The 26406-nt window shown below is 43.8% G+C and overlaps 1 protein-coding gene and 1 pseudogene across 1 annotated transcript in view; one reads left to right on the forward strand and one right to left on the reverse strand.

Moving 5' to 3' along the window:
• MBP (myelin basic protein) overlaps window positions 1-26406 on the reverse strand; it is a 175362-nt gene that overhangs the window by 75457 nt on the left and 73499 nt on the right. Inside the window, exon 3 of the mRNA XM_066623953.1 lies at window positions 4859-4952. Within this exon, the coding sequence (XP_066480050.1) occupies window positions 4859-4952 (94 nt within the window). The remainder of the gene's footprint in view (window positions 1-4858; window positions 4953-26406) is intronic.
• On the forward strand, window positions 26192-26308 carry LOC136650507 (5S ribosomal RNA; annotated as a pseudogene).

The raw sequence follows: 26406 nt of genomic DNA on the forward strand, positions 1-26406 counted from the left end.
TTATTGCATTAACATTTCTGCCTCCAGTGCTCTGATGATGCACATCATTCTGAGCATTTCTAAATGAGAACAAGAAAGACTCCGGACTTTCCTGCTAGGCAGTTCCCCTCAGTCTTAATTTCCCCATTGAAATATTTGGCTAATGTCACGTGGCCATGCAGAAAGTCCCAGATTCAATCCATAGACTCTCCAGAAGGAGCTGGAAAGGACCTCTGTCCGTCTGTGTAGACAATACTAAACTAGATAGTCCATTGGTTTAATTCTGTAGATACTTATTTTGCAGATATGTATTTTGTAGTTCTCAAAGTTTTTAGCACCGGAACCCACTTTGCAGAAGGACAATCTGTTGGGACCCATCGGAAGTGATGTCATTAATCCGGAAGTGATGTCATGGCTGGTAGTGTAATCAATTTAAGCTTCAAACCTAAGCTGCAATCAGCCAAAGGTCCCATTACATAGTGCGCTTGTGCTGTTATTTTGCACAGTTTGGAATTCAAACATCCCCACTTGGAAGTCAAAGCAGAACACAAACTTGGATCCTTCTCCAGTCACAAAGCCCTCCCCCCCTTCCAGCATCCCATCTTACCACATATTCAGGGAAAAACACCATGCCTTTCTCCCACTGGGAGCCCCCCCTTCCCAGCAGCACGGTACCCTGTATTTTCAGCTCTGTATTTTCAAAGGTGGCTGAGCTAGGTGCTACGCAACCCATCTGAAATTGGCCCACAACCCACCTAGTGGGTCTCAACCCACTGTTTGAGAAACACTGTTGTAGGACACAAAATACCCATGGATTATTTAATGTTTATTCAAAGATCTGCTGTTGTTGCTGCAAATTCAACTGGTCGGAGCTGATACCCTTGTATAGGAAGCTGTACTATGCCCAACTTGGACTGACTGGCAATGGCTCTCCAATATTTCAGGTACATGCCCTGCCTGGGACCTTCTACAGTTCTAGTCACCACATCTCAAAAAGGATGTAGTGGAAATCAGTGGCAGACCTCCCCAGCCCCGTACCCCAGGGCAAAGGTTTGCAATAGCCCCCCTGCGGGCTGGAGCCAACCCCCCCGCATGCAAATTCGCCCCCCCTCACCTGAGGCTCACAGAGCCTCACACGACCCAAGGTTGCATCAGGGAAACTTCCTGAGGCTTCCCTGGCGCTATAAACTGTGCTTCCGGAAAACTGGAAGCATAGTTTCCAACCCCATCAGGAGCCTAAGAGAGGCTTCTGTGGGATCCTACAGGCTTGTGTCTGGGGCATTCACCCCATCGACTATAATGGGAGGACTACCACCGGTAGAAATGGAAAAAGTACAGAAGAGAACAACCAAAATGATTACTGGGCTAAGGCACCTTCCTTACAGTGTTTGGGGCTCTTCAGTCTAGAAAAGAGGCACCTGAGGAGGGACATGTCAGACATTCAAAATTATGCAGGGGATGGATACAGTGGATAGAGAGATGCTCTTTTCCCTCTCACATAACACCACAACCAGAGGACATCCACTAAAATTGAGTGTTGGGAGAGTTAGGACAGACAAAAGAAAATATTACTTTACCCAGCATGTAATTAATCTGTGGAACTCCTTGCCACAGAAGCAAAAGTGGAACAAATGGTGATGGCATTTTGCCTGGATGCCTTTAAGAGGGGATTGGACAGGTTTCTGGAGGAAAAGTTCATCATGGGTTACAAGTCATGATAGCTATTTGCAAGCTCCTGATTTTAGAAGTAGACTACCTAGGAATGCCAGATGCAGGGGAGGGCACCAGGACGCAGGTTGTGTCTTACTGTCTTTTGTGCTCCCTGAAGCTTTTGGTGGACCACTGTGAGATATAGGAAACTGAACTAGATGGGCTTTCAGCCTGATCCAACGGGGCTCTTCTTATGTTCTATGTACATTCAAAGTAGATGCTCTTCCCCAGAGCTATGGCTTCTCCCTCCTATACATCTCCCAATACCTTCTAAATGGCAGAGATGCAAACTTTGGGCCCAATCCTATCCAATTTTCCAGTGCTGGTGCAGCCAGACCAGTGGGATGTGTGCTTCATCCTGTGGTGGGGAGGCAGTCACAGAGGCCACCTCAAGGTATGGAAACATTTGTTCCTTTACCTCAGGGCTCCATTATGGTTGCACCAGTGCTGGAAAGTTGGATAGGACTGGGTCCTTCTTCTGCTAGGACGCACATATTTATTGTAAGCAATAAATATCTGAAACCAACCTGTAGACTTTGCCATGCCAGGAAGATTATATAAATGAGGTGTTCTAAGACTGTCAGGAACTGGGTAGCCTCTGGGAAGACATCTTTACAATGGATGAAGTGTTGCAGGTAATAAAATATTCTTGTCTTTGCTCAAGGAAGTAGAGGTTTCAGCTCACTGAACACAAGAAGAGATCTTTCTTTTTACATTAATGGTGCTGCATAAAACATCACAATCATCTGGAAACAATAGGAAATCCTGGAGGAGGCAGGAAGCTTTTCCAGACCTTTAAGATTATCCTAATTTTGAGTTTTTTCTTATAAAATACTTGGGTGGCCTTTCAGTAAGTCCACTTAGACAAATGGCAGGTGGGGAAGCTGCAGGAGGGTGGATCTGGCAGTGATAGTGCACGACAGATCCTATCCTCCTTTTCTACAGTCTCGTCAGCCCCTTTCTCTCCTCAGACGTATGCCAGAAAAATTGCTTGCCCAGGTTCGAGGAGATCCATCACAGAATGGGGGGGGGGGTTTAAGGGGATTTAGATCCCCCTTCTCTTCTGAAGCCTACTGATTCTATTCCCCATGCTAGATACAGCATGAGCCTTTTTGGTATGACTGCAGCAGCGGGACTGGGAAGGATTGGATTGGGCTGTAAAAACACCTTTGCTTACCTCTCCATCCCCACATTGTCTCCAACTACCTGCAGGATGCAGCTGAGCTTGCACTCTCAGTACTGCACCTTGCAAGCCAGTATTCATTTAAGGTTGGGCCCTAAGCGCTCACATATATTTCGGAAGACACTTGTGGCTCACTCTCCATTTAGAAAGGAAACAAGAACAGAATCTCTTCCTTGGCTGTCTGTCTGTCTTGAGATGATTACTCGCCACAGGTAACCAGAACAATGGTAATTGACAACAAGCCTGTAACTGTCTCTCAAAATTTGAGTAGTCATTAGATTTTGTGTCTGTCCTTCCATTGTTTGTGTTCTGGATTAGCCTAAAGTTTAGGTCACTTCTAAGCTGGCAAATAAGGAAAGGGCTGCAGGTAAGTGGAAAAGGCATCTGTTTGGCAGGCAGAAAGTCCCAGGTTCAATCCCAGTATGATTCGGTAGATCAGAGAGGAATTCCTGCCTGAAACCTTAGACCAGTGACTTTCAACCTTTTTCATCTCATGGCACACTGACAAGGTGGTCAAATTGTCAAGGCACACTATCAGTTTTTTGACAACTGACACAGTATACTGCACTGCTGGTGGGCAAGCTCACATCTTCCAATGGCCCTACTGAGAAATGACCTTCTCCCAAAATCCCATGGCACACCTGCAGACGAATCACGACACACTGATGTGTCGCGGCACAGTAGTTGAAAATTGTGGCCCTAGTTGCTGCCACTCAGTATCAATGATACTCAGCTAGACAGACCAGGACTCTGACTCACTATAAGGCGGTTTCTTATGTAAGCTTCATAAGTGATGTTAGTTTGCCTGGTGTTCCACTATAGAGGATGAATTTGAACCCAAAGTAGCTGATCTCACCAGCTTAGTTTTCACTGGATTATGACTATTCATTATGCTGGCGATGAGAAGAATGGGAACAAGTCAATTTTCTTGTTCGTAGCAGGGTTTTTTTATGCAGCAAATGAAGAGTTCTTCTATCAGGCTTGCTTCTTTCCTCTCCCAGTGCAATCTGCTTTTTGTGCAGTACAGAATGTACCACCCATCAGTTCAGAAATGAATACTGGTAACGGCAGCTCTCTGGTGCTTATTTCATCCATGTGATGTACAAAGTTGACAGCAAAACCTTTCAAGGAAGATGGAGATGCTTTCGCATGCCATATGAGGTTTCAAACACATCAGCTTTCCAGGGCTTTACAGAACTATTAATGTGTGAGGGTGCTTCCAGAAGCAAAGAGGAATTATGTTTGCATTGCTGTATCACTCAAATTAACAAAGAGGCAGTTGCTTCAGTGACAGCACGTGAGGTATATTGCAACAATATACAATTCTGAGTAGATAGGAATAGGATTGGGCTCTTAGTCTGTTGCAGGGAAAAACAAAACAAACAAATGAAAAAACAGGCCTGGTAGCACTTTAAAATGAATAAGGTGTGGGAGCAATTTCTGAGTAAACATGCACAGGAATGAGGTGTAGGTTGCACTATCATGTAGAAAATGTGGCTTTGTATCTCCTCCACTCTGCTTCATTTCATATTTGGACTTTTCAGTCTTTTCTCCCTTCCGTAGTCAATATGCCAGGGTTTAAAACAAGAAACAAGAAATGTGTTTGGGGAGAGAAGCTACAGGGAGGTCAGTCATAGACAGTGGGAGGGTTCTGAATTCCACATACCCCTCTTGCTTTTAAAATCAGAAGTCCAGTCAATCACCTCTTTGGAAATGAAGTCACTTCCTGCTTAAGCACAAAGAACTGCCACTATCATATCTGGTTTGGTCTCAAGCTCATGGAGTTTAACTTTCCTTGCAGTACGTGAACTGAGAATTGCAAGCATAGTATTTCCCAAACCTTTTCCAAATAGAGTATATTTAACCCAGCTAAAGTTATACAAGTGTAAGTTTTGTTTTGTTTTTTTTACAAAGGGTACACACTGTTATGCAGTTAAGCTACGTATAAAGCATACTTTGTAAATCTCAAGTTCTTAGGCTACATACCAAAAACTTCATTTTCTTCCGAGGGCTCCTGAGTTAGCCGGACTACTTTGGGACTTCCTTTATTTTCTGCTTCTTCCACTTTTGCTTCAGCAATCTGAAAAGATACATTGCACAAGTAATTTAAGAAGGCAACTACAAGAGATGTTTGTGCAAATGTTTAGCAAAAGTATAAGCACTTTTGTAGTGCTTCATGTCAACCACGGAAGATGCCAAGGTCATGTCTAGCTGGAAACCATAATCTGATCCAGTATCCTAGCTATGTGGGATGAGTAAACACACTCTACACATGCTAATACCGATTTGGTCTTTATTATTCCTGATGTTAGTGAAATAACAGAAAGATTTGTCATTGATCCAGCAGTGGTTAGGGAAAAATATGGCCCTTCTATGGTATCTATTATGTGACTAGTGGGCTGTATATGAGATGTATATGTCAGAATGCCAGATGCAAGGGAGGGCACCAGGATGCAGGCCTCTTGTTGTCTTGTGTGCTCCCAGGGGCATTTGGTGGCCTACCATGAGATGCAGGAAGGTGGACTAGATGGACCTTTGGCCTGATCCAGCAGGGCTCTTCTTATGTTCTTATGTATCTGACTTCATTGGTACAGGCCTGTTCTGCCCCTTATGTGGTCTATCACTGAACCCTCACACCTTCCTTATTTTCCCTCCCCTTATATTTTTTCTAAATGTGGAATTTCTAATACAAAGTCAAAGAGGCTTTCATACAAAGAATGAAGACCATGTTGGCAAGGCTGGGCAAAAGTGATTGAGGACCATACTGCTGAAGTTAACAGTAGCAATTGACAAGCCATGGATGTGCTTTTTAAGGAACCATCTCATCCTGAGAAAGCTGTATAACTTTCAATGGCAAGGAAAGACAATTCCCATGCAGTGAATGTATATCTGCTGTAAATGTAAACATGATGTTATTTTTATAGGAGCTTACGTCTTAATTAGAAATAAATCCAGCTTCCATCCCAAACTGCAGGCATTTCTTTCCCACAACCACCTAAGGTTAATTTTTTAAAAATGTTTTTGATGAGTATGTGTTTTTCCTGATAAATCTGTTGTTGAAATAGATGAACTCAGCCCCATGGGATTTGCTGTGGAACAATATAATAGGTAGATGACACGAGATGGTGCAATAAGGCAAGCTGGAGACCTCAGAAGCATAGAATCTGAATTGGAAGTAACCTAAAAGGTCATCCAACGCCCTGCCTGTAGCAGGAAATTCTCCCAGAGCATCTCCAGCAGGTGAGCCTCTGCTTGAAGATTTCCAGTGAGGGAAAATCCACCACCTCCCTTGGCAATCTGTTCCACTGCCGAACTGCCCTTACCATCAGGAATTTTTTCCTGATACCCAGTTGGAACCTCTTCTCTTGCAGTCTGTACCCATTGGATCTAGTTCTACTTTCAGAGGCAATTGAAAACAAATTTGTCCCTTCTTCCATGTTATAGTCATTCAGGTACTTGAAAAGCGCTATCATATCCAACCTCACCCTTCTCTTCTCCAGAATGAACATACCAAGGTCCCTCAACCTTTCCTCATAGGACTTGTTCTCCAGCTCTCTGATCATCCTTGTTGCTCTCCTCTGAACCTGCTCCAGTTTGGCTACATCTTTCTTAAAGTGAGGTGCCCAGAATTGGACACAGTACTCCAGGCGAGGTCTAACCAATGCAGAATAAAGCGGAACCACAACTTCTTGCGACTTGGAAGTTATGGTTCTATTAATGCAGCTAAAATTGCATTGTATTTACTCACTTAAACACTGAGAGAACCCCTAGAGTCCAGAATTTCTGAAACAAATATATCTGCACAAGGCACTTTGTGTCCATGCTTTGGGTTTTCTTATTCAGTGTACAGAATCCTCACATTTCATGACATAATCCCCACACCAGCCACTGCATAGCAAAGGAAGAGCAGACTGGGTAAATGTAATTCTTGCTGCCTATATAATGCTGCCTTATGGTTTTCTTGCACCATGTCACACTGGATCAAGGGTTTCCCCCCTTATATCCAGCTTATATAAAAGCCCAAACCTAGCCAGGGGAAATGCCAGCATACTGCTATGTACATCAGCGCACAGACAGTCCCACTAGTGGGCACTGCATGGACACCAGTGGAACAGCTGGAGAGCCATAAGCCACTGTCAACAGGGTGCAGACCAGCACAACCCCACCAGCAGAGAGGCTGCAAAAGTGTGGAGAGTGGAGCAGGAGGAGATGAAGCACAGTCAGTGGGTGCCGGGTTCTGAACCCCGGGTCCTGAACAAGCTTAACATACCCCCAATGACTGCGAAGCGCTAAGCCAGTAAAAGAGCTGGCACAGCTCAAAGGAGTCCCATAGAGGCTCTGCAGAATAAGCAATAAGGCTTATACCTCTCACTACCTTTGACAGGCCTTTCCACCATGGTGGCACATTGGATTTGGAGGACATTACACTGGCAGCCTTGTGCTGTAGCGCTACAGTCACACACAACTGGACAATTAATGTAGGAAAAAGTTAAAGCTAGTTACTTACAAAACCCTCTTTTGGTGACTGTGGTCTTAAATTCCTGTGGTATTATCCCAAGTAAAGTCTGATGCATTTTCCTCGTTCTCTCCAATGTTTATGTAATGTGGAAGCCCTGTAGGTCTGTGCCCTGTCTAGTGGGGATCAGATGCTGTGAACATTTTCTGTTATATAAAAGAAACTGAAAACCAAGCTCTTATCCAGCTGCTCAATTGTCATTCCCAGTGTCCTACAATGTCCTCCAATCCATTGCTCATAACTGAATGAAAAGAGTAGAGAGAGAATGTTGGAAAAATTAATTTTATGGATGTTGTAAATTTCAATGACAATGTCACAAATCTTAGCTTTACAGCATTTGTACTTCCACTCATATTTAATTAACACTGTTTTTATTCAAACAAAAAATGAAATTGAGAGCACATCTATGTAGTTTATCTTTATGAACCTGTTGAAATTGCTCAGCCACTTTATCTCCTTCACTAAGCCTACCAACTACAATGACCCTACATCTATGCCCTGTGCTTTGTTTATTTCATGATAGGAAAAAAGAGAAAGTAGTTTCATGAACTAAATACAGTAGATATTTTGTTTTGATAATGCATCAAAGGGATAAACAATTTCATGACATGAAAAATCTGCTCTCTCATTAAGCAGAAATACTGCTGGTTTCACGAAATAACTTTTTTCTTATACAGTAGCTTCACAAACCAGAAAACCCCTGCTAATTGGGCAAGAGACACTTTTTCAAGTGGGTGCTCCTTTTTTAGCAGGGGGAGAGTAACTGGCCCACCTCACCCCAGCACTGTCTGTTCTAGTGGCTGTCTGCTGGTATTCATTTGCATCTTTTTAGATTGTGAGCCCCTTTGGGGACAGGGAGCCATTTAGTTATGTGATTTTTCTCTGTAAACCACTTTGTGAACTTTTAGTTGAAAAGCGGTATAATAATAATAATAATAATATAATATAATAATATATAATATAATATAATATTATATATAATATATATAATAATATATTATAATATTATAATATATAATAATATAATAATAATAATAATAATAATAAGGGCAGGAGGTCTGGTCTAGAGGGTAGAGCCTCCATTTGCCTGAAGATTAACATCCACAAGGTCGGCAGTTCGAGGCCACCGGCACCGTGCGACCTTGAAGCAGCTGGCAAGCTGCAGCTGAGCTGTTCCATCTGCTTGGAGCGTGGGAGGATGGAGGCCAGAATGTTAAACCAGATCGGAGCGTAACATCTTGAATGTGGTGGTTCTTGAAAGAGAGAACCTTCTTTCAATTTGTAAAAATCCCTGCGTGGATTTAATAAGCCTGCCTGTGTAAACCGCCTTGAATAAAGTCTTGAATAAAGACCAAGAAAGGCGGTATATAAATACTGTATATTATTATTATATTATTATTATTAATAATAATAATAATAATAATAATAATAATAATAATAATAATAATAATAATAATAATAATAAAGTTTTGGTAAGAGAGAAATCCAAAGTTCTAAATAAGCCAGTGTAGGTACACTGTGCTATCTCCCAAGTGTTCTGAATGTGCCATAAAGCATGTTCATGCTGACTTGGAAATTGGCTGGGCCAGCACGAAGGCTTGCACCAGCCTCCAGACGCCGGATCCAGTCCCAGATGGGATAAATTTGTGATGGCCTGGGTAGGCCGGTGCATGGGGTGGGAGAGAGTGGTAGGAGGGTGGAACAGAGGCAAGGAAGATGCGTTTTTGGGTGGGGAGTGGACTGGAAGGCGAATTAGGCCTGGGAAGGGGGTGGGATTGGTTGAGGCAGTACAGGCCAAATCCTAATCCCCACTCCTGGGCCCTGCAGACTTAGAAGGGCTGCTCAGAAATGCACCAGCAAATTCACTGGTGGAGATCCGAGTAGCCCATAGGGGTGGCTGGGGCTCAACACAGGATAAGGGGAAAAATATTCTGAGTTGAACGCCCCTTCAAGTTGACTCCAGCCATCTCCTAACCTGCATAGGCCTGCTTGTTCCAGTGCAGGTTAGAAATGGGCTGCCCATCCTTTACAAATCCTTAAACCAAGATAGATAGTGAGAAAAATTTCTTAAACATGTATGAAGATATGATATATAAACTAAATTCTAATAAACTTCTAGACATGTTAAGAAAAGGTTCCTTCTATAATGTTCTACATGAAACAATGAGATAAAAAATGAAATGCTAATTTGTCCATCCAGTGCTTGATAACCACTGTGCAGTAAATTTCTTATGCTGCATTTTCCAACATTTTTGAAAACAGTCTTCAGTGAACTCTCAATAGTATACAGGTGTATTCCTGTATCTGCAGGGTTCTGTTCCAGTCTCTCCTGCAGATACCGCACATCTGCTGATAACAGGGACGCACTTTAAAAAGGAAGGAAAAGTAAAGGAAGCTCGGGGTGTATGTGCAAAGAACTGAAATCACGGGTGCTGGATCCATATATACTAGGGTACACCTGTATAATCCTGTTTCCCAAAAAGTTGTGGAAACAATTTATAGCAGATGTCCATGAAAATTTCACATAGGAGCTTTCACTATCATTGAGTATTCACCAAGAAGAATATTTTTGGCTCTCCAAACACTGGAAATAATTTCAAAAATGGAGAGTTGTGTGAAGATGTCCAAAAGTATTCAAAGTATATGCAGGAAGTGGACCATGACTGTGGCAATAAGCCCCTTCCCTTCAGAACACCTGACTTTCATGTTTGAAGGGCACATTTGCAGTGGCAGACGTGTGTAGGCACCAACTGTGGATAAGCTGGATTGACAGATCATTTATTTGGTGTTTATGTGTTTGCCTTGCAAATGGAGTTCTGTTAAGCAGATGGACAGTTGCTTTCACTGAAATAATTCTGCACTCACACAGGGTATGACAAGCACCATGGCTTTCAGTTCCTTCAGAACTCGCTGGCAATATGTGACCCAGATGCTATATAACACATAGCAGCAGAATAGATAGGGTTCAAAGTGGGGATTTAAATCTGTGGATGGACCACCATCATCTACAGTGTTTTGCATTTCTTTCACAAACTTTAAATGAGAGATGTTAAACACACTTAAATTGGAATAATCTTATAAAGATTTACTATTCTCTTTTTTTCACAGTGGTTCAAATATTATGACATACAGCAGCATTCACAATGTGGTTTTACATAGAAAAATAAAATAAAAGATTATCTCTACACTCTTAAGTTTTTGCAGCAGGTTCTTAAATCAGGAGGAAAAATAGGATATCCAAAAAAGCTACGATTAATATGAATAAAATAAATTAAACATGAGCTGTTTCCACAGTTTCTGCCTTGAGCTTGTATAATTGAGAGATCATGAAGAAAACAATAAATGACAAAGCAGCACTGAAATCAGTGAGACAAGTTAGTTGGATTAACTCAAGGCTCATTAAATTTCAGTTGGAGTTAGCCATGATAGGCAAGCCAATCCTGAGCTGCCCAGAGTGCGCCACAATGGCAGCCGCAGCATCCAATGCACCCTGGGCAGCCGCTGTCACCTCCCAGGAAGAAGGGGACTTTTGTCCCCTTCCCCCAAGTAAGGGATGTAGCCCTGCAATGGGACTACTCAATTCTTCAATGGCTCTCAAGCCAGCACAGAATTGAATAGTCTCATGTCAGAACATGTTGTCCAAAACAGGACTCTAGATCTGGTGGAGATGAGCTCCACTGGTCCCGCCCCCTTCCTGCCCCATTCCGTCCTCCTACCACGCCTCTTCCCTGCCCTGTGCCCGCCTCCCCTTGCCCCATTACACCCTCACCCCGCCTCCCTCTGCACCCCTACTCACCTCTCCACTGCTAGGCGGTCTAGACAACCACTGGGTGACGGACCACAGGCCCAGTGCCGGCCCAGTGCCGGAGCTGGCTCAGTGCAGGCTTGCCCTGGGCTAGCGGTGGTGCTGGGTCTGTGGTAAGGGCTCACAGACAAGGCTTGTGGTATTTTGCAACAGTACATGCCAGTGGTGAGCTGGTGTGCACTGTTCAGGATCGGGCCCTAAGGCAGCACTCCTATCTACACTGTCCTGGGAATAAGCCCCATTTACTATAATGGGACTGTAGACAATGCTTAGGATTGGGCTCTAAAAGTACAATCTTATTCTTTCCCCCGCCATAGCATGCAGCTGCTGTATGCTGTAGTGGAAGGGTAGACTGGGAGGCTTGTGAGAGGAAAGGAGAAATATTTTACTCTACACCTCCAGAAGTCTCCTGATCACCAATTGTTCTTGGACCTGCACCAGTTCTTTAGCTGGTGCAAGTCAGGGGAAGACAAATGAGGCATGTTCGCTGCTCCTGAAGAGGACAGTTCCAGCACAAGTCACCTGTGCTGGATGCCACTCCTCCCAGCTCTGTCATGCTCCCAGCCCCTCTCCCATTCTGTCCCACTCAGCCCTCCCCCTCCCTGTTTCCCTCTCCCCAGTGACTCACTGTTGTCTGCATGAGCTCCTGTTCCTAATGCTGTTCATGGCCCTACTGCTATCTGGCCTTTCTGGCAGTGGTTTCATGAGCTGTCAGAGTGCCATTTGTGACAGCTGTAAAGTGGTGTAAGTTTCTTGGATATACCACACATACCCCCCATGTGCTTACATGTAATAACTGTGATTACAGAATTCTCAATTGAAAATCTTCCCACAGCTTTTCCTGAAGAATGACTCAGCATGTATTTATGGCCCATTTTCCAGAGAAGGTATCAATTATTTTGGGCACACAAAACATCCCTCTGCAACCATCAGCTTGGTTGAGGTTCCCTTGATATCTGGAGATACACAGGAAAAACAATTTCACAAGCGGTCAGAGCCCATAGGGGAAAAAAATGTTCAATTTTCACCCAAATTTGAAAACCTTTGCCTTTGGCCTCTTTCCTCCAACAAAACCTTGTCCAATGTAGCTTGCTGGCTCCCAATAGCCTCTTTCAAATATATAAACGAAGAAGTCATTTTATCAAACTTTTGTAAATTGCAAGGCAATTTTGGACAATGGAGTTCTGCAGTGATAAGCAGATTTGATTCATGGAGACACAAGACAGGTGTGTGCTCCAATTTTATATGATACTGCACAGTATTTTCTAAAAGTTACTCTTCTTAGTTCTAAAGCAATGTCTCTGTTAATGTAAAACCTGTTGTGTTGTTCATTGGAATGAGTCCTAGAAAATGGTCCCCCAATGAACCTCATTTTCAAGATTACACCTGTCTATTCTTTGTGACTATTGGGAGGTGTTCCATGCAGGGTCACAGACAAGGTAGCTGACAACTAGCTCCATGCAAGAGGAATAACTTCCTTCTTCAGCTGTATCAGTTAAATCTTTTCATTCATCATCCCCTCCATTCAGTACTTCTCTTCAGACACTGCTTTTTCCCATTTATGAGATCATCTCCAAACTTTTAAAAAGTCTTGACAGTTTCCTTCAATTACATCATCTCCACACACCAGAAAGACTTTTCCAGGGTTTGCCAGATTCCAATTTCAGCTTGAAACTGACATCTTCTGTTTCCTGCAGCACAGGTCATCTTAAAATTGTGGACCTCATTCCCAAGACAATTTGAAAAAACCTGTATTCACACGAACAGAGGCTCAAAGTCTTAGGAGTGCACTCCTTTCCTGTTTATACACCTGTTTGGTAATTGTCTTCATGGAGCTACCACACAATACAGCTGATGAGCACAAGAAACTTGATGTTGTACTGATAAAACAAAAAGTGGTCTTTTTTAAGGCCAAGACTGCTTTCATTATATTCCAACCAGCCACCATACAGAACAGTGCAATGGGTTTGTTCAATGGAGGTGCCGTTCACATGAATAAATCCTACCTTAAGGGAGTGTCCTTGCCTCATTCATTTTTGTCTAAAAGACAAGTGACAAACTTGGTGAGATATTCTCTGGCAGTGACTGTTTAGTGGCAGCCTTACTTACAGCTACACACCAAGTTATTTCCACACAAACCCAGAACAAAACCGATTGTCCTTTGTATGAATCAATGTTTCCTTGAGTTATTTCTGTCTCAGTGGTGCTTTGTGTTCTCTTGGGCTACAGAGATTCTCTTACCAGAATTACACATCTTCCTCAATGCTTCTCGGATGTTTTAGTGCTCTCTTGTGCTTATTTCAGTATCTGCAGGAAAAGCCTCAATCCTTTGAATGATTTATCAAAGTGAAAGGGAAGAGGTTGTTTTAAACTCCCAAGATTAGTTATGAGAGAAATTAATTGTCCTCCTTTTGTTCAACAGCTTGTAGTTTTAAGTGATATCTCTCAATCCTTGCAGAAGCCTACATTCCATTTCCATGGGGGCCCAACCGGATGCTTCTAGAAGCGAAGGCAATAACTTTCTTCCACTGATGCTCCCAGCAACTAAAGTTCCATGGTATGCTGCCTTTTAACATGTATTAATATAAATATTCATTTTTATCCTGCCCTCCACCCAAGGTCATAAGGTGGCTAACATGAAAAAGAATTTGCAATGAAATCAATATTTTTTTTAAAAACAAAACAATAATAATCAGTGACATATAAAAACAACTACTCCAGCAGCAGGCCAACACCAAAGGACAAATCAGCTTCAGAGCCCAAATACCTGACAAATCTGGTGAGTCAAGGGCCATTTTTAAGGTGAAAATAAAGAGCACTTCTCAAACCCCTCAGCCAGGGAGTTGTACATTCAGGGAACAATCACAGAGGAGGCCCTGTCCTGAGCACACAGGATTGGATAAATCTTGTTCCATGTCAGCATGCACAGCTGTGCATAATAAAACAGAACACATAACATACTGTAATGTACAGTATCGGTATCAGGCCTCGGAATCCACGAGGGATCCGTTCTTGGACAGACTGCGGACACTGAAAACTGCGGATACTGAACTCTAGTTTTAGCCCCTCTAAAGCCTGTGAAGGAGACTAGAGCTCGAAGGGAAACAAAAACATGCCTTTTAAGGCATTAAAAATGTCCCTTCTTGTTTCCCTCTGGAAATTGGAAGTAGCTTTTTTTGGCCTTTTCAGCCATTCTGAAGCCTGCAGGAACATGGGCAGACGCGCTTGGTCTCTGTAGACTTCAGAAAGTCCTCTGGAGGAGACTGGAGTAGAGATCTGGTTGCCTTCAGAGGGTTCCTGAGTGAGTGAGTAAGTGGTCACTCCCTAGCTAGAATTCATGGCACAGGCAAAATTCAAACTGGGACTCCAGTTTTGAAACTGAGGTTTTCTATCTAACTTTCCTATCTAACAATCCTATCTAACTTTCCAATGCTGAGGCAGCCATGCCAGGGGGGTGTGAGCTGCATCCTTGCAGTGGAGGGGGGCAGTGATGGAGGCTGCCGCAAGGCAAGGGAATGTTTGTTCCTTTACCTCAGGGCTGTACTGCAGCTGCATCAGCTCTGGAAAGTTGGATAGGATTGGGTCCTGAGTCTCTTAGACACTCTGCCTGTGCCTTCCCACCAGTGATGATCAGCAGTGCCGCTGATATCCAACCACCTTCCCAGGCCTGAACCTGGTTACTGTGGACCTACGCCAGCAAAATAGCTGTTGCAGATCCAACTAGACCCCTCTGCACTGTGGAGGCTTACCTCTGGGTAAGGGAACAATGGTTTCCTTACCTAGAAGAGACCTCTGAAACTACTCCTCAACAATATAGGATGGAGTGGTCGCCTTTCTGGCCCTGCTGCATTGATGGGTGGCGGGTGCAAAGGATAGGATTGGGTCCAGAAAGAGAATTCACTTTCTTACCTATACAGTATATCACCCAACAGCCATCCTCAACAGATGAAGTGCAAGAGTGGCACATAATATAATATAATAATATAATATAATATAACACAAATGGTGGCATAATATACAATATACATCATATTGGCAACATGCTGGGAGGAACCACTGTGTATTATGTTCTAATATCCTGATCCTATGCTCCCCCAACCAAATGTAAATCCAATCTGCCCTTGCTGTAAATACTGTATAGCTTTTTAAGAATGAAAGCCTGCAGATACTTGCATTGAAAAAAAAATGGGCTGACAACAGCAAATTGCCACAAATATAAGAATCTGCCAAAAATACTGCATTTCCAAAAAATCAAGATGCTAAGTCACTTCATTAGTACTAACTGTGAAGCCTCTCACACTGCTGTCATGTACACAGCACTGAAATAAACATTCTTTAAACTTTCATTTGTTTCTGTTTGTCTTGTACAATTTCTTTGGGCTTGCAGCAAGTAACAGTCTAAAAATAAAACTAAACCCACAACATAATACAAACAGAGCAACCTACCCAATTAAAACTACATCATAAAAATGCAAGCGCTCACACAAACAGAAACACTATAAGAAGAAAATGAATACTAAAGTCTTATTTTATTCTTCTGTTGAGCATAGGAGATGAGAAACACTGTAGATTAACTATCCATTGCTTTTGCTGGGTCTACAGGGGCTAAGTACACATTATATACAAATACACATAATAGACCCATGATGCTGTCCCCCTCCCCCAAGATTTGGGGCTTTGGGAGGGGAGAATCTAGTGAGAAGAAACCACAAATTGGGATTGAGAGATGTCTTTGTTTTCAGACATACAATCTAAGACAAGCATTTGAAAGAGGAGGGAAATGCCCAATACTATATTAGCTAAGTGCTGGTGCTGGGAGTCACAAACATGCTGTATGGGCAAGTCTGTGGCACCTGGGCCACCAGCACTGGGCCTCAGCACGGAGTGGGGATGCTGTGGGAGTGCCTGGAGGTAGTCTCACTGCCAGGCAGAAGTGCAAGTTTTAGAGGTAGGGAAGAGATGTTCTGGGGCAGGGAAGAGTGGGTGGGGAGCAACTGGCCTGGGAGGGGGGTGGGACCGGCGTGATCCTGTCTTCTGTGTAAGGCTGACACAGAGATTCTCCAGTCTGTGCCAATGCAGACTTGATTAGCCTCATTTCGGGGCCTGCGCCCTTACTCGGGGGAAGGGGACAAATGCCATTTTGGCACTGCTGCACCTGGTGGTCCCACCAGGAATAGGATTGTGCTGTAAACCCTGAAAAACTAGGGGAGAGCGACAGAGAGCAAACAAGTGAACTGTGAAAATTTCAGGGACAAAGATTACCAAATAAGATGCAAGAAAAAAATTTGCAAGGGCAGCAAGGCACAGGGGGTAGGGCTGCAGAATGAAACTGATTCTTTACTGTCAGACCTTGAACTGCTACATGCTACCTCCATGAATTCTTCATGCCTTTGTGTGGCACAGCTGTGCAATGTTAGTCAGTTTACAGAATTCTGGCTGAGACTGATGGTGGTAATAAAGCCACCTGACAGTGTGCCAATTTGAAGGCAACAGCATCTCTCTTTTTGGAGCACAAGAGGGTTTCAAATGGATCTGGATAGGAAAAATCTTCAGCTAAAATGGGACAAACCTCCTGGACTGTCAAGTGGACTGAGAGTTTACAGGCAACTAGAACATGGTCTGATGTGGTTCCACCTCTGAAGCTCAGTACCCTGACGGGACACTATTGGAAAACCCTGTACAGGCTGGTCTGAGTTTCTAGTGAGAAGAGTAGAATACAAATTCATTAGTTAATGGTTTACAGATCTTCGTCTTGATATTATTACAGCTGTCAAGAACAAGACAAAGATGCCTAGGAATCCCCAAATGTGGATGCACAATGCAGAAAGGCTATTATCAGACTGTAAGATGGTTTTACTTCAGCATTAACTTTTGAACCTTGCATATCATCACCCTAGAGCCACAAATCTGTACATTCCCAGAGTCAAGAATGTTTGAAATGCTCCAAAATATGAAACATCTGCTAGGAGCTGCAGCTTAATGTTTCCCAGGACAACATAATAAAACATGCGATACTTCAACTAGCTTTCTACTAAGAATGAAAGGAAGAAAATCCTCCATGATAATCAGATGCTAATGAAAGAAGTTACCAGAATAACCAGAAGGGGAAATTTTCATAATACTGAAAATAAACACCCATTACAGATTGAGTCGGCCTTTTCAGCCACACTAGACGCTGTGCCAGAACCACCATCCAGAGCGCGATACCATAGTCTTCTGAGACTGAAGGTTGCCAACTGACAGGTTGAGTCTCATTATTCATGAGGGTTCCGTTCCAAGAACTCATGTGGATGGCAAAAAAACGCACTAAAGCAAATCAATTTTTAAAACAGTCTCTTTGCTCTGGTGATTTAAAAACAGCCTTGCTGACCTTTTTGTAATGCACACAGAGGCAATCAGTCTCTCTCCAGATGCTTAGGCTTCACTAGGAGAGATGAATTTTCCCCCTTCTCCAGGGATCAGCACATTCCTTCTCATTTGCAGTGGCCATTTGTGTTGAGTCAAATCCATGTATAAAAATTCTGTGTATAACAAGGTTGGACCTTGTTTAACTTTACCAATGAAGTCTGTATTAAGACAGGTTCGTGAGATTAGGTGATTGCGCAATTAGTGTTCATTTAAGTGTTCTATCTCTTTTTCTGCATCAATGAATGGTTCCTGGATAAGGCTATTGAATCGGTGTACTCTACTCTGATATTTTAACCAAAATAATTAATCAATATTAAAACAACTGCCACAATAACCTGTTAAATTAAGTGTTCATTCTGTGTCATGTAATCTCAAGTCCTTCCTTCCCTCCTTCCTTGGAATACCACAGGCAAATGCAACCACCACCATCACCACCTGCCGCATCAGATGGAGTGGACTGAAGAACAAGTCAGCCATTGGAAAAGTAGGCCAAGAACTGGGCAATAGGTGCACCTGGCCTAAGGACTGCTGGTTAGAAGCTATAGCCCTAGCAGCCGACTTCATGCCTCCTACTTGCTTGATTGGAAACTGAGGGAGAAGGCAGGAGGCATTTTTTATTTGCTGCCAATGTTTAGATTTTTTAATTCATATTTGGGCATAAGCATCCATTGATGAGGTTCATGAAGCAAATTTTCCTCTCAGGTGGGATAGCAGAAGTAGTAGAATGGGTATTTGAAAAGGAAGTTCACTCCCTCGGATTCAACTCCATGAAGGATGTATCATACAAACTCACCTAATATAAGCATAAACAACTCTCTGCAGGCTGAAATAATGAAAAGAACTGACCACAAAACAGCATGATTTACAGCATCGTAATCAACGGGGCTTGGAAGCACACTTTGATGCTTAATTATATGCTGAACTATGGCAAATATTATTTGCTAAGCATCTGCCCATCTAGTTTTGTAGGCAGAAAAGCAAAACGCCACCTGAGGGGATAATCTGTGGTCTTGTTCACTTTTCACTAAAGTCTTTATCAGTGGTAGCAACTTCACCAGCAGGCTTTAACTTTGCCACGGAAGGTGCCTCTTCCTTCTTGCACTACAGCCCTTCAGTCAAGCTGTTGTCTATGCATTCTATGAATGCAGAATCCTGCCACTCATTTAGATTGCAGTGGCTCCATAAAGATGGAGGATAAAGTTTTTTTTCTGTGCAATTTCTTAGCAGAGTTGAAGGAATCAATCTGTCCCACACACAGCAAAGCTATGTTTTATTAAGAACTTTACTGCAACAACAAAAGAACCGTAGCCAGTGTTACAGAGGCAGAAAAATGAAATTGGGGGGGGGGGTTGGTTAATGAGAGGTCTAGTCAAGTAGGAGAGAGCAACTAACAAACCTTTACCTTTAAACTAGTGATGATATAAGTAACAGCGCCCCCTACTGGTCGAGATTTATATAGCCACACCCATACTGGGTGGTTCTGCTCACAAGCTGTCAGTCTTCTAGCACAATGAGGAATTTAGGATCAGTGTAATCTAGGCTGCAAATGTGAAAAGTGCTGTCACTATATTCTTCCAGCACAAGGATAAAGAGACATTCTCATAAAAGCCCATGGAACCAAATTATCTGAATGCTGTGTAATGGGCCTTATAACTGTGACGGCAAAAACAGTGCATTAAAAAACCATTGGCAGAGGAAAAAGAGGGGTTTAGAATGATAATGATGTTTCAGAGCCATCAATTATCAGCACATAGTAGTTAATGAAACAAAACACTGACCAGACTTCTACACCATAGAAGAGAAAAAAGGCTCCTGTAAATAACTGGGACACATGAAAAAAGGACAAACAACAAGTCAAACTGAGAGGCTCTTTCACACAAAATGTTTTAACAGTTGCTTGTAGTGGGGAAAAATGCTTTTGTTTGCTAATGCAAAAGAGCTTCAACTACTCGTACAGATAGGACTTCACATCACATGAACTGAAGAACACGTTTTCTCAGTCCATGAAATGCATGATCAGATTACATAAGAACAGATAGAAGAGTTTAACTTCCACCAGGAGATGGCTCCTGTTCCCTATGTAGTAGGGAGAGGCTTGGCATATTTTCTTTCTTTTGCCCGACCCTGCACATCTCGCCTGCTGCAGGGAAGATGTGGTGTTGCACTGCAGAAGGAACTACAAGCCTGACAGATTTAGGATACCTGAGTACTCTTGTCTGGGGGCGTCCCAGATTTGAAATTTGAGCAGTTAGTTGCTATTTGAAGTGGTTTGGTAGACAAACAGATTATCAGTTGCTAAACAGATACATTAGAGTCTAAAGAAAATTATTTCCCAATGCTCATGAACTCATCTATATGCTTTGAATGTCTCCCTTCTTGGAATGCCTTGGCATGTACCATGACCCCTTTCAATCAATAATCAGATGCTAAACTAAACTACTGTCTGCTCTATCAACATCATGAACAACATGGACAAAACTGATTATATTTTCAATTACCTAAAAAAAAAAATTAAATAAATTTTCCCTCTTACTTAAATGAAGCAAAACAATTTGTGGCTCTACCTTTCTCATTCCAAGTACATGGATGTTAGCAATTTCATTTGCATTCCAATTTCATACTTTCAATTACAGCAATTACTGTATAATGGTCAGTTTTCTAACTTAAAAGAACAAACTATTTCATTATATCCACTGCACGCAAACAGAATATTTATAAGGGGCGCTGCACAGAGCTCCAGGTGAGCACTGGGCATTGGAGAAGTAAGTCGGGGCGGGGCGGGGGGTCGTTCCAAGGTGAGGGAAGGGCGGGGGGGAAGGTGTAACAGGTTAGGGAGTGGGAAGAGAGGGGACAGAGATAGCAGCAGGCCCTGCCTCCATATCCTGATGTCCCTCCCAGCTTGGGATTCAAGGAGCCACAGGTCTCCTTGAATCTGTGTCCACTGAAGAGCGGGTGCAGATCCAAGGAGACCCATTGGGGCTGCCTGGTTGCTACATGGGGTAAGGGAGTGAAAGCCCCTTGCTCTGAGTAGCCCCGACAGTGCTTCCTAACGCCTTGGGATGCAGTGGTAGCCATTATGGTGCTGCAGCAGCCCTGAGCTCTGGGAAGCTCAGGAATGGGCTACTAGCCTGCAGTGCAGAAGAAATAAAGACCAGAATTTCCAAAAAAATTCTTTTTCACTGTATGAGGTCAATATTTTCCTAAAAATCCCTAGTATATTTATCAGACACACTGGCTGATGGTTACATATTTCTTCTCATCAGATGCACCAGTTTATTTTTACATAGACAGACAGTGAGGAAGACAGACATCAACCAAGCATCTGATGTACAAACTATAGCCATTTAGACATGATAATGTTAATTATTTATATAGGTATCAATTACATTAATAAATAAAGAGTTAATAAAAACAAAGGGATGTGGCAAGATTCCATTAACAGTGATAGGCAGGTTAGTACAATATCTGTGTGGCCCCAAAGAAAGTGCTTTAGAAGAACACTTTCCATCACAAGGCTCCCCAGTGGCACATTCAGCTAAATATTTACGAATCCAAGTTAAGGTATTGAGATTATTACCAGGAAATGATTCATCCAAATACCATACCAAGGCGTGCCCTCCGCTCCCAGGTGACAGCTGAGTCATCTGCAAAGAGACATTCCTGTTCTGCTGGAAATAATCCATAAATCTATATCAAGCCAAGACACATAACTACCCCATTTTAAGTGAAGTTTCTGTATGGTTACAAAGGCACTGATTTCATGGCTCCATGAGAGCCAGGGTGTTGTAGTGCAGGGGTGCTCAAAGTTTTTGGCAGGAGGGCCACAACATCTCTCTGACACTGTGTCGGGGGCCGGAAAAAAAAAGAATTAATTTACATTTCAAATTTAAATAAATTTACATAAATGAATATATTAGAAACCAAAAATGAATGAATGAATTCCATCCAGTTTATGATCCTATCCACCCTAGTAAGGGGGGGATCTTCATGCCAGTTTATGATCCCATTCACACACACACACACACACACACACACACACACACACACACACGGAGGGGGGATCTTCCACACGTTCACATACCCGCCTGCTCACCTGCCCCTAGCCCTCCCCTCCTTCGTTTGCCTGGGCTGCCTACCTGCCTGCCCATGTGCTGCTGCTGCTGCTGCCGCCTGCCTGCCTGCCTGCCTGGCCGGCCAGCCAACCAGCCCTCCCTCGCTTGCTCCGGAGGGAGATGTGCTGCGAGCTGGGCTGGGTTCCCCTCCAGCCCAGCTGTGATCTCTCTCTCTCTCTCCCCTGGCTCAGGTTGCAGGAGGGGAGGAGAGGGGAGGGGAGCTGAGCCAAACGGAGCGGAGCAGAGCAAAGCCCAGCCCAGCCCCTGGGCAAGAAAGGAGACTAGCATGCAAGCGCGCAGGGTCTTTTATAGTGGGAAATAACGCGAGACCTGCAAGTCTCACATTACCTTCCCAATATAAAAGGCCCTGCAAGCCGGCTGGGCTCGTCTTTCCTTTGCTGCCACTGAGCTCAGCGGCAGCGAGGGAAAGCAAGGCGCGGCGCTCGCGTGGTGGGCCAGCGCGGGCTTGGGTGAGGGCCGAGTGCCCATTGGAGGTGGGGGGACCCCCTGGGGGCCAGATGGGGACCCGCAGTGGGCCGCAAGTGGCCCGCAGGCCGGGGTTTGGGCACCCCTGGTGTAGTGGTTTGGAAGGTGGACTTAGACCTGGAAGATTCAGGTTCAAATGCCCCCTCAGCCACAAAGCTATTTCGGTGACCTTGGGCCAGTCACTTTCTCTCAGCCTCACCTGCCTCACAGGGTTGTTGTGAGGATAAAAGAAGGGGAGCAGTTGTGTACACTGCCCTAAGCTCTTTGGAGGAATGATGGTATATAAAAAAATGAAAAAAATGACTGTTCCAGCACTGATCTGGAAATCACTGTGACCAAGAAGAGGAATATCTCATGGCATCTTGTGGTTAAAAGATGGTATTAATTTTAGCTGGACATACAAGAAAAATTCTTGGAACTTTGGTTATCCTTCCTCTTAAACAAAAGACAAACGAACAAATATAATAAACATAATCATGATCCATTTACCCCTGTATCCTGCCTCCAACAGTGGACAGATCTTGGAGGAGTTTATAGCATCCCAGGGAATAATGAATACTGTATACCATTCCCATTAAACTAAGTTTTCTGTCAGTTGAAGAAAAATTCCTGATCAGAGTAAAAAATTCCAGAAGCGTGTACTGACATGAAATCCAGTCATTGCCAGAAAGAGCCTTAAATTAATCTCCAAAACACATCTATAGGGATGACAAGACATATTTAAAACTTTTCTCAGCTATGCATTATTGGATGACAAAACATATAAAGTAAATGTTACATTGCAAAAGATGCAGGAGACACAAAATCAAATATATGAATTAATTTTGCTGTGATCTATGCAATCTCTCTCCCATTAGGAATTACCCTTTTTAAAAGTCTAGCTTCTTCAGAGAGACTAAAATATTTCTTTCCCACCAAAACTGTCCATGCCATTAGAGAAACAAACTGAATTTAGAGCACAATCCTAACCACAGGGTAGGCTGGTGCAAGCCAGTGCTGGCCTACGAGTGACACAAACATGCTGTAAAGCACATTTGCAATGACTCATGAACTGGGTAGGCCGGAGCAGTGGTGGAGGAGGTAAGCACTGGCCTAGGGAGGCTGGCGCAGGGGTCAGAGAGGGCTGCAGGAGGGTGAAACATGGGTGTTTTGGGGCAGTGGAGGGTGGGCTGGTGGGTGGACTGGGACTGACAGTGGGATGGCACCAACCTCAGCAACTTGGGCCATATTCCAACCCCCAACCCCCCGGCATTACACCAGGCTGCTCAGATGTGTGCCAGTGATTTAGCTGGCACAGATCTGAGTAGTTCCACAAGGGTGACAGGCGCAAGACACGGGGTAAGGAGAGAAATATCCCCTTATTCCGAAATGTTGCACAGCCACTTCCTAACCTGCACAGGATACAGCGCAAGTCAGTTGGCCTGCCTGTTCCAGCACAGGTTAGGATTGGTCTGTTAGTTTTCAGGTGAGAGAACCTGGATGCAGCTTATCAGAACAACCATAGCTTTAGATTACTTATGCAAACTCCTGTGTTTCTATACCACATTAGGCCCACTTTAAAGTACTGTATGCAACCACACACTAAATAAAGAGACTATAGTGAATTAAACTTGCTGCACAGTTTATTAATATGTAATCCCAGTTTATTAATAAGTAATCTCAGATCTTCAGTGTAACAAGGAACCATTGTTGGTACAATGATACAGTCTTGAGTCCAAATTCCTGGGGGTTATGCAATACTGGAAATTGTAAGGGCTGCCCCCCCCAATGAGCCCTCCAGGCTCTGAGACCAGCAACAGTAACATGACTGCTTTCACCTCCTCAATCCACACAGTTGCTGAAGAAGGCAACTGCCTGAATCCCCATTCCTTGAGCCCCATAATTCTAATGGGAGAGGCTGGCAATTTTCCAAAGAGGTGTCATTCCAGCACACCCCAGGTTCCAAAGGCCAGAGAAATGGGCTGTTCCATGAAATCCCCCTTTCATGTGTGTGCAACACTATCACATGTGCAACACTGTGCAATATCACAGGGTGCAACACTATCACATGCTCACCAATGTCATTCTGAAATTCTCCTTCCAGTACCTGTAGTACCCTGCTGTTCCACAGGGATTGTATTAAGGTGCTGCTCACTAAGCTGCAATCCTATCCACATTTTCCTGGGAGAACGTCCTATTGACTATAATGGGACTTACTTCTGAGTAGACCCACCTAGAAATGGGCTCTTAGCCTAGACAATCCCCAGTATGGGGTGGCTAAGAAAACCAATCACTCAATGCCGTTCAAAGCAATTGGATAAAATGCCTACTTGACCTTGAGATGACCAGCAAATCCCATACTGATATGGTGTATGGGTGCTGAGCTAAGAGCAAAGGGTGCAGCGTGTGGAAACTCAATAAATAACTCTTAAGTGCCACCACCAATGGTTGGCCTCCTGACCAGCTTACAATCAGATGCTGCCCTGGCTGACCTCATCCCGCCTTCATTCCAAGGTTGTCAGCAGCTCTGCCCACCCCAGCACCCAAAGAAAGACGAAGGTCAACACAGCTATTCACTTGCTGGATGAGATGAAACTTCTGACCAGCTCAAGTCCTTTGTCTTCAGAATACAGGCATGTCCCCTTATCCGCGGGGGGTTCTGTTTCAGAACCCCCTGTGGATACCCCAAACCATGGATACAGGTGAATGCTCATCCCCACGGTCTGGACCCTCCGGAGGAGAGAGGAGCCTGGCTCTCCTCCTGTCTGCAGCGGCTTCTGAGCTCAATAGACACCACAGATGTCTGTCCATAGCCTCTGCCAGGTTCAGACTGAGCTCAGAGGGTGAAAAACACAACTTCCAGTTTCACAGAAATTGGTAGTGACTTTTGAATGCCTTATAAGGCATTGGGAGGCCTGGGGAAAGCGCTCTGGGACAGATGGACGTCCGCAGCCTCTGCTGAGCTCAGAAGCCTCTCTGAAAGCGAGGGGAGAAGAGATCCCTTGCCTCCAGAGGGGGACACACATGGGGGGGGGCCTGCAACCTGATATGGGATCTGCTGATATGGGACCCCCCTGTATTTGGGAAGATTATGCGTCTGCACACTCTATTTGCAGTGAGGAGGACTAAGGGGAGTTCTGGTTGCTCCCTTGGAGGAGAAGTAGATGGAAGTAGCAAAGGGAAGATTATTCAGTGAACATGTTCATAATGAAATAAAGATAATTACCTAGAAGACAGTTGGGGATGGAAAGGGGGCACAGGAAGAGGGCAATTTATATAGCATAGAAAACTTTTAACCACTTAAGTTTGGTGCAGACTGGACTGTAGCTGGAAGCACTGAAAACCACCCGGTTAGTTCACACCACATGGTGTACGTGACAGAGCACTGCTTATGCAGAGCAATGGGAAACATGCTTCATTAAGGAGGAATCCTGACTTTCAGGGTCCTAGCTCACTTATTTTGCATCTTCTCATTAATCAAACCAAGCTCACTAAATCTTCTGGGTAATGGAGCAGCAAAGAAAATACACAGAAATTCCAGAAATCTATTTAATCCCCAGCATCACATCCACCTCACAACTGAAAAGTGGAACTTGCTGTAGGTATATAAGCAAACTTTGATGAGAACTGGGAGTACATCACTTATGTCCCTCTGAATTGGCAGTTCTTGTTAAACATGACTAATTGACATCAAAATAATTAGATACAAAATTGGATGAAGAAGCTAATGCAATTGGAGAAGAGGAGGAAAGAAAATCACAACAAGGATAACACTGGGATCTGTATCCACCACTACAAATTAGAGACGTCTACTCTCCGAAGTGCTAGCTTCATCCTGGGAGATCTTTATTCTGGGCATACATTCAAACATGCTACCCCTTGGTTTGCATATCTGAGGTGATACTGTCACAAGACGAAACATATCCCCCTGCCCCAAGTTGCGCCACAGTCACCTCCAATCCTGTGCTGGGTACAGCACAGGCCAGCAGGCCTGCCTGTTTCAGTGCAGATTAGACAGCAACTGTTACCCTGCACATGCCCAATCTTGTCTGATCTTGGAAGCTAAGCAGGGTAAGGCCTGGTTAGTACTTGGATGGGAGACCACCTGGGAATACCAGGTGCTGTAGGCTTATACCATAATCTTTCGAGACTGAAGGTTGCCAACCACAGTTTTGGGCTGCCCCTTCATTAGTTTAACGCAGGTGTGCTTTGCTTTTATTTTAAAGCA

Source organism: Tiliqua scincoides, chromosome 4, assembly GCF_035046505.1.
Source record: "Tiliqua scincoides isolate rTilSci1 chromosome 4, rTilSci1.hap2, whole genome shotgun sequence".
In the NCBI taxonomy this organism is placed as follows: Eukaryota; Metazoa; Chordata; class Lepidosauria; order Squamata; family Scincidae; genus Tiliqua; species Tiliqua scincoides.